The sequence below is a fragment of the Lipotes vexillifer genome, unplaced genomic scaffold, assembly GCF_000442215.2.
Source record: "Lipotes vexillifer unplaced genomic scaffold, Lipotes_vexillifer_v1.1 scaffold610, whole genome shotgun sequence".
Classification (NCBI taxonomy): domain Eukaryota; kingdom Metazoa; phylum Chordata; class Mammalia; order Artiodactyla; family Lipotidae; genus Lipotes; species Lipotes vexillifer.
The window spans coordinates 1106080-1115109 of record NW_006796981.1 but is presented as its reverse complement, the minus strand read 5'-3'; the positions used below and the strand labels follow the sequence as shown (position 1 = coordinate 1115109).

Below are 9030 nucleotides of genomic sequence, written 5' to 3'. Positions count from 1 at the left end.
AACTCAAAGATGAGTTTTGAAATGAAAGACTCATTTGTTTACTTTTTCTACCATGGGACTGAAAATGAAACTTGCCCAGAATCAAAATACTCACTTCTCTGGCTCCCAGACCTTTTTTTAAAAAAAAATTAATTAATTAATTTTTGGCTGCGCTGGGTCTTCATTGCTGCACATGGGCTTTCTCTAGTTGTGGCGAGCGTTGCAGAGCACTGGCTCTAGGCACGCAGGCTTCAGTAGTTGTGGCACACGGGCTCAGTAGTTGTGGCTCACGGGCTCTCGAGCGCAGGCTCAGTAGTTGTGGCGCACGGGCTTGGTTGCTCCACGGCATGTGGGATCTTCCCGGACCAGGGCTTGGACCCTGTCCCCTGCATTGTCAGGTAGATTCTTAACCACTGTGCCACCAGGGAAGCCCCTCCCAGACCTTTTTGATCCACCTGCACCTCCCCAGCTCCTCTGACTTCCCTGGCCCTCCCCCACCGGTGTGTGACATGGGGGCACTGAGCTCAGGAGATGCCTGTCTTGGGGCTGGGGGTGGGGCAGGCAGTTCAAGGTTGAGCAGGTCTGGAAATGGAAGGGTGGGGTTTGCTGAGTTAAGCTCAGTAGTCTCTGGAGTTAAGACCTGGCCTGAATCTTGGTTCCACTGCTTACTCTTAGTGTGACCTTGGGCATGTTACTTCACCTTCGGAGCCTGGTTTCTCCTTTGTGAAATGAGAAGGCAAGCTGTTTCTGCTCCCTGTGGGTTGATGTGAGAATTGCACAAAGGGTTATATAGCACATGGAACTATATTCAATGTCTTGTAATAACCTATAATGGATAAGAATCTGTACACCTGAAGCTAATACAATATTGTAAATCAACTGTAGTTAAATTAAAAAAAAAGAATTGCATGAAGGGATATCTAAAAACTACACATTACTAACCCTTATGTACCATCTATCACTAAATCAAAGATGTGCCCGTGACATTGGGTCATCAAATCAGAGGCCCTCTGATGTCCCTCTGCCTCTGGCTACTTTTTTGCTCTATCGTGCTTTTTCTAAAAGGTGGACCCGGATAAAAAGAGCTCACGATATGTCAGGAAATCTAGTGACAGTCAATGAGAAAAGAGTTGAAACCAATGGTTAAGTGAGGTTTCTAAGTCAATCTCACTGCAGAGAATAGCTCAGATATTGGAATTGTGAGGAAAAGCAAATGTTAAACCTGAAAGTTGCACTCCTTTTTCATAATGGAGAAAATATTCGCCTTTTTAGAGGCAACAGACAGGAGAGGACGCAACTAGACCATATTCAAATCCATATAAACCTTTTAATTTAAAAAGTCATATAAAATAACACACAAAAAAATGCAGACTTCCCCATGTACTGTAGATAAGAAATCAAACAGGGTTGAAAGGCACACATTAATTTCAAATTTCATCATAGGAAGTCAGGGGACCTTTGCACCCAATGTAAAAAAAATATCCTTAAGTTGCTCTTTGGAATAGCAGTGTTTAAGGTTTTCCCGCCATGCTTGTTTATTCCTCTGGGATGTGGCTGTGGAGTTGTGGAAGAAATGCTCCCCTGAAAGTCTGGTTAAACTGGTCAGCTCTTCTGAGTGTTTTCATGGAAATGTCAGACAACCAGGAAAAGCTAAGGCAGAAGGCTGAACCAAAGGTTTAGCTTTGGTAAATTAGGCAGAGCTGCGTTTGACAGCAGACAGGGAAACTGTGACATCAAGGAGCTTTACTTTAATGTCGGGCCCAGCTAGGCTCTAAAATAATGGAGCCCAGGACTATGGAGAAATGACCACCAAGTTCAACGCAGTTCACTTGGCACTGGTTTCTGTACAAAATGTTTCAAACTCAGTTCTTTTTGACATGGACCAGATTTTCCAAGTGCCCAAGCCACATCCAGGCTTTAAGCTAGGCCTCAGAAGTTCAGTTGCCTGAAGATTCTTCAATAACATTCACCTCTAAGGAGATGCTGAAAGAGGAATTTCCAGTGACAGCTTCTGGCTCAGGGCCCAAGGGTCCCCAGCCAAGGCTGTCTCGAGGTGGCCCCCAGAATTGCAGAGATCTCTTTTCTCAAACAGTTTTGTTAGAAAATAAAGCAACAGCCAATGTTTTTGGGCATCTGAAGTCCAGCCAGGCCCCCTGAGGTTTGCATCTTAAAAGAACTTCAAAATGGAAACAGAGTCTCAGCCTTACCCTTGCAACCCACATCCTTTGTGTGACAGGAGAATATTTATAAAAACATACTAAAATACATCTGATATTTCCCTCTAACCCCAGTACTACCTTTTACCTTCTTAAAACTCAATCCTCCCAACACTGATGAACCAAAACAGAAAATGACAATTGAGGCAGCTGTCAACTGGCCCACATTCATGTTTCAAGGCAGAGACAACAGAGCAAAAAAAAGTCCATTATCGGCTTTTGATTTACAAAGCCAAAGGCCTTCAGGGGAAAGGCCGTGAGTCACATAAACAAACACAAATCCAGAACACCGGGTAGTGATAAGAGCAAGGCTTCCCTACCCCACAGACCAGCTAAAGGCCCTAATTAGACAGAAGCCCCTGGGGAAGCTGAGAGCTCTTAAGGTGGTGGTCTTGGGGTACGGGGCTGCCCTGTGTCCTGTTCTTCTCTCCCTGACTGGTTGGGATGGAGACCTCACTGGAAACCTTGATGCTGGGAGGTGGTTTTTATGAAGAGAGAACTGAGCCCATCTTCCTGAGCCCCAACCCAGAGCAGAAGCTGTTGAGACATGGAGTGGGTTTGAGAAATGGGTTTCCCTGAACCCTTGTGTCACTGTGTCTTTAGAAGGACTTAAGGGATCCCCTTTAATTGTGGCTGAAGCCTCCCCAGGAATGGAATGGGACTTGCAGGTGGGGCAGTAACCGATGTCCAAGACCAGATGGGTCAATGGTCACCTTGGCAGATGTCACTCGGGACTGATGACACTGAGGGCCACTACTCTGACCACTTGTCACCAACTGGTACCAGGTAACTCCACCTTTCCCCAGACATTCACCCCCAGACTTTGACCTACGGGACAAAAGTGTATGCGGGGGCTCCCTCTGCCGTTTTCAAAAGATGGTAGTTAAAGGCACTTCTGTTACGGAAAGACATTTCTTTTCATACCTGAGTTTGGGGAATAAGATTTGTCCTTGCTACATGTGCTTTTAACCTGTCTTTCCTTTGACTTAGCAAAAAAGCAGATAAGCACAAGGACAGCTTCTAGCCATGCACTTGCAGGTTGTGCAGGTCATAGCTACACGTGGAGCCTTGGAGTAATGCCGAGCAGTGTCCTCTCTCCCGCCCCGCATTACAGAAGGGTTAACTGAGGCCCCTTCCACAGCAGAGGGCAGAGTGAGGAGAGGGATGTGCTAGGCAGGGTGCTGGAAATGAGGCGAGGGTCTGGGTATCCGGTGGTGAATATATGCTGTCAGCCTGGAATGTACACATGGCGCAGGCTGTTGACCCAACGTCCGGGTAGGCCCTCCCTCTGTGTAGGCCCGGCAGGCCTGCTTTGTTCACTCCTGGCCGCCGGTCAACTTGTGGAACAGGTCCTCGTCAAGAGTTTCATTCTGGTCCTTGGAGCGGGTGGACAGGAAAATGTAGCCCCCGATGTACTCATGCACAACTTTGCAATCCGCGCTCAGGCAGGTGAATGCGATGGAGACGTTCTGGTCAAATTCGATCGCCACCTGGAAGAGGAAGGCACAGGTATACTTAAGTTCTGACAAGAACGAATGAGAAGGAAGCCGCTTGGCTGGAGATGGTCGCAGAGCTGAGGACTGCTGAGGTGCTGACAGATGGGTTTCCCCAAACCCTGCAAAATCCACCGCTTGCATCATAGTTTACAGAAAACGTCTCTGCTCTCTGGGCGCCCTCTTGTGGTGTCAGCTTTGCTGCACACCTGGCAAAACATTCTAACGCTCAACACAAAAGATATTTCCTGTCTGGCTCTTGTTTAGATGAAAGAACTGTCTAAGCACTCCCTGTGTGGAGGGGCAGAGTGCTTTGCAGATTTTTTAGTGGAGAGAAAAAGGCCCACGTGAATGTTCCTACAGCCACGGCCCTCACTCCTTCCCAGCTGGAAGTCATAAACTCTAACACTGGAAGAAACTGAAGCTTCACCCGTTCTCCACCTTGGCTGCCCAGTGGAATCAGCTGGGGACCTTTAAGAATCACTGATCTACACAGAAACATTCTAGTCTAGAACCCTTCATTTCTCCCAATTACTTCTTTCCATCATCCAACAGTGGGTGAGTACAGGCACATGTGTCACTTAGATGTGATTTACAATTTCATTTCCAAAGGTCCTTTTCAAAAGACGGCCTTTCAATGAATTTTAACACAAAAGTGTACAAAATGTGTTAGTTTACCAACTCTACTTTTGTCATACATTGGTGACCCCTTTAATATCTAGAGACTAGATATTATAAAATTAGGACCCATTTGTCCAGTATGTACATAATATATACAGTACAGTTAAACCAAAGGCATGTAACATGTAGAGCAATGGATAAGTTGAAATGTTCAATAGTATACACCAGCAAAAGTCTTTTGCAAGGCTCATTCTTTATTTTGCAACATCTAAGCTTTTAGATATCCTGAGGTGACAATATATGATAAAAAGTAGAGCTAGTGAATTAACCAATTGGTAAATATTACAACTGATAAAAAAAAGCAGCATCTTGGATATGGAATTGTTAAACCATCTCTGAGAAATGTACGTCAGGACTAGCTCATTAGGTTAGCAGCAGAGGGGAAGAAGGAAGTATAAAGGGAGGCATGTATGTGGATGTGTTTGTATTTATATTTTGCTTTCTGTCTCATTTTTAATGGAACATTAAGGAAATGTAGTATTTTAATCATAACTCTACCAATATCTTTATCTAGAGGCCTGTTGCCATTTTTGTCTTTTATGAAATTTTTGTTGCCAAGCAAGGCAGGATTACATTATTTTCCTTGTAGATTGAGTTGGTGTAGTGTATTCTTGGTTATCAAAATACTCAAATAGCTTTGGGACGTTGAAATGGTAAATATTCCTGATGTCTGAAAAATCATCATACATAACTGTATGATCTTACTTATATGAAAATATGAAAAATCATCGTACATAACTGTATGATCTTACTTATGTGAAAATGGATGCTTAGTTGTATAGTTACACAAATGAGACCTAGAAGGACACATCAAACGGTAAACTGCTTATGATTATGGATGACTTTGCTTTTTGCTTCTTGCGTTTTTCGGTTTCCTATTATTCACATGTTAACTTTTAAAAATAAATGTTATTTTAAAAACAAACAAACAAAAAAAGAATCACTGACCTCAGTAATTCCCAGAGTCAGATTTTTTTTTCTCCAAACTGTGTTATTGAGGTATAACCGATGTATAATAAACAGACCTATTTAAGGTGCACAGTTGGATCATTTTTTTAAAAATTGTAGTTGATTTATAATGTTGTGTTAACTTCTGCTGTACAGCAAAGTGATTCAGTTATACACATATACATTCTTTTTTAAATATTCTTTTCCATTATGGTTTACCATAAGATATTGAATATAGTTCTCTATATCCTATACAGTAGGACCTTGTTTATCCATTCTATATATAAAAGCTTACATCTGCTAACCCCAACCTCCCACTCCATCCCTCCCCCAATCCTCTCCCCCTTGGCAACCACCAGTCTGTTCTCTATGTTCGTGAGTCTGTTTCTGTTTTGTAGATAGGTTCATTTGTGTCATATTTTAGATTCCGCATATAAGTGATATCATATGGTATTTGTTTTCCTCTTTCTTTTTTTTTTTTTTGCGGTACGCGGGCCTCTCACTGTTGTGGCCTCTCCCGTTGTGGAGCACAGGGTCTGGACGTGCAGGCTCAGCGGCCATGGCTCACGGGCCCAGCCACTCCGCGGCATGTGGGATCTTCCCAGACTGGGGCACGAACCCGTGTCCCCTGCATCGGCAGGCAGACTCTCAACCACTGCGCCACCAGGGAAGCCCTGTTTTTCTCTTTCTGACTTACTTAACTTAGTATGATAATCTCAGGCTGCATCCATGTTGCTGCAAAAGGCATTATTTTGTTCTTTTTTTATAGCTGAGTAGTATTCCTTTGTACCTATGTACCATATCTTCTTTGTCCATTCATCTGTTGATGGACATTTAGGTTGTTTCCATGTCTTGGCTATTGTGAATAGTGCTGCTATGAACATAGGGGTGCATATATCTTTTTCAATTAAGAGTTTTGTCAGGATATATTCCCAGGAGTGGGAATATATGGTAATCATATGATACTGGATCACATGGTAATTCTATTTTTAGTTTTCTGAGGAACCTCCATACTGTTTTCCATAGTGGTTGTACCAACTTACATTCCCACTAACAGTGTAGGAGGGTTCCCTTTTCTCCACATCCTCTCCTGCATTTGTTATTTATAGTTTTTAATGATGGTCATTCTGACTGGTGTGAGGTGGTACCTCATTGTAGTTTTGATTTGCATTTCCCAGAGTTGGATTTACATGACCTTGAGGGTACAACAAGGTTTTCGAGTCACTGTCTTAGAGGCCATCTAATCTCAGAACATTGTTCTGCAAATGAGTCCAGATGGTCAACAGCCCTGCTGAGAGGAATCCATGGTTCTTAAAAAAAGAAAAATGTGAGTCACTTATCCTCGCTCTACATTGACAGCTTTATACTGGAAAAATGGGAATGCCAAAGGAATGCGATAAAGATCCTATATCAGCAACAGAAGAATGTTTTAAATCATCAGGACACTCAGGTGTGTCTGGCTTGGTCTAGCGCATCCTGTGATGCAGGCATGGCCTGACCTGGTTCCTAGGGTGGAGATGATGGGGGCTGAGGGCTCCTGAACTCAGAGGCTAAGTTTCCTCCATGACCCCTGTGTACCTCGCTGGCTTCTCTGATACTTTTCCTCTTTGGGCCTGGAATGCTCTCCAGGTGGGCAGTTGAGCCTCTGAGTTCTCAACCAGTTACACCTCTTGGCAGCCAGTCAGATGACGCCTGTTTTGTATTTATTTTGTATGATATTTACATCTCAGGTAGTTTCAGCTAAGTAATTATCAGCCTAAATCTTACATAATCATACACTGAGTTGAAAGAAATTAATCAAACTGCTCAGCAATTTTAGAGTCTGTCTGTATGGAGACTAAGCCAACTTGTGTTAATTCAAAAGCATTTGGTCTGTGCTTGCTAGGAAACTGCTCAGAACTGCATGTGATTATTTTAGCAGACAATTACCACATGCTTGTGGTTTCTGAGTTCTAAGTATAATAACACCCTCTTAAAATCAAAATAAGCTGCAGTTCTGAGGGAACACACATTTATAGGCTCAATGCTGAATGTACCAAAAACTTTCACTTTACCTGCCGGATTTCCCAGTTTACATTCCACTGTTTCATATTTGTAAATCTCCATGTTGTAATTGGAATCCCAGTGGCTGCATTGATTCTAATCAACCTATTATATGAAACTCCCAGAATGTCATCTTTCTTGCTTCCTTTAAATCTGAAAAAACAATAATTAAAATATGTAACTGCTTCCTGTAACATGATGTTCATTCACATACAACTTCTTAAAGAGAATACCAAAATTTCAAATCATTTCTGAAGAACAGACAATGAGGGATTAACTTTCTATAGAAGGGCATTTTTATTAGGATAGAATATGAAGGCTGGAGAATAGGCTGTCCTGAAGACATTATTTAAGTGAAATTGACATCAGAGGAAAGCAAAATAAGAGGCAGTCAAGTCAGTTAATTCAAATTAGCACCAACTGTGTATGCTAGGTACCCTTCTAGGCACTGGGGATACAGCAGTGACCTAAACAGACAGAAGATTCCTGACTTCATGCAGCTTGTGTTCTAGTTGGGGGAGAGGGTCATGAATAAGTGAAATATACATGCCAGATAAGGTCATAAAGGAGGATAAAGCACAGAAGTGGGACAGGGAATACTGGCAATGAGGTTGTTACAATTTTAAATCGAGAGGGAAGATCTCAGTGAGAAGGGAGATTTGATCAAAGAACTAATGTCTGTGAGGGAGTGAGCCATGTGGATATCTGGGGAAAAAGTATCTTAGGCAGAGGTTACAGCCAGTGTGAAAGACAGAGTTTTTTTTTTTCCCTCAGGCTCAAGGCCCTGCTAGGATGCCAGTGTGGCTGGGCACAGTGAAGGAGGGGAGAGGATGTGAAATTCCAGCACTAAGGTCTTGTAGGGCCACTGTAAGGATTTGGCTCTTACTCGGAGTGTGACACAATGCCTTCAGTGGTGGTGAGCAGAGCCTGACGTGGTTTGACTGAGATCTTAAAAGGATCACTCTTGCTGCTAAGTTGGAAACTTAGGGGATCCAGGAGAAGCAGAGAGATCTGGTAGACACTGTGAACAGAGGTTGGAAGATTGTCATGAGCAGCCAAAAGTGTTTGGGCCATTTGTGAAAGGACAGTATTCTAAAATTAAAAGAAAAGAAAAGAAAAGAAAGAGTTCTACATTCTAGACCAAATGAGAATAAACTGCGCTCCATGAAACCACTTAAAATTGAACAGAAAGTGAGAGAGGCAAGTGAGCATTGTAATCACCTGACAAGGTAGTAGGTGAGGCCGAATTCAGGTAGAGACTGCCATGCCTGAATGAACTGCAGCTTGGCTTCGACCAGGGGCATCTGGGCCACGTTCTGATGGGCTTCCAGGATGCGGGCTGCCAGCTAAACAGAAGTGGGAGATGTCAAATTCTCCTTAGCAGGCACTGACTCTCTACAGCAATCATCCTGTTGGCCCCGGGTCCCCAACGAGAAGAATGAATGCAAGGCCCAACTACAGCTCCACAAAGACAATTCCTCCCATTCATTCATTCACTCTCTCTCTCTCTTTCTGTAATACATGCAAATCACTGTGGAGAAACAGGAAGATGGACCAACACATAAGTATCTAAGCTTTATGTAGATGAAGAGTCCTGAGTTCTTTCTGGGGTCTGTGGTCTCCATGGACAATGGTTCTACTTGAATCAGTTTATCTGTGTAACTTTCAAC

The 9030-nt window shown here is 43.1% G+C and overlaps 1 protein-coding gene across 2 annotated transcripts in view; it reads right to left on the bottom strand.

Moving 5' to 3' along the window:
- Positions 1 to 2680: 2680 nt before the first annotated feature.
- Positions 2681 to 9030, bottom strand: part of FERMT1 (FERM domain containing kindlin 1) — a 59992-nt gene continuing 53642 nt past the window's right edge. The window contains exons 12-15 of one of the 2 annotated variants that reach the window (XM_007469123.1): positions 8582 to 8706; positions 7372 to 7513; positions 3516 to 3685; positions 2681 to 2732 (exon numbers count right to left, since the gene is read on the bottom strand). In XM_007469123.1, coding sequence (XP_007469185.1) covers positions 2681 to 2732; positions 3516 to 3685; positions 7372 to 7513; positions 8582 to 8706 — 489 coding nt within the window. Of the gene's footprint in view, positions 2733 to 3511; positions 3686 to 7371; positions 7514 to 8581; positions 8707 to 9030 lie in introns of those variants that run through there. The other variant, XM_007469124.1, reaches the window with a different exon arrangement.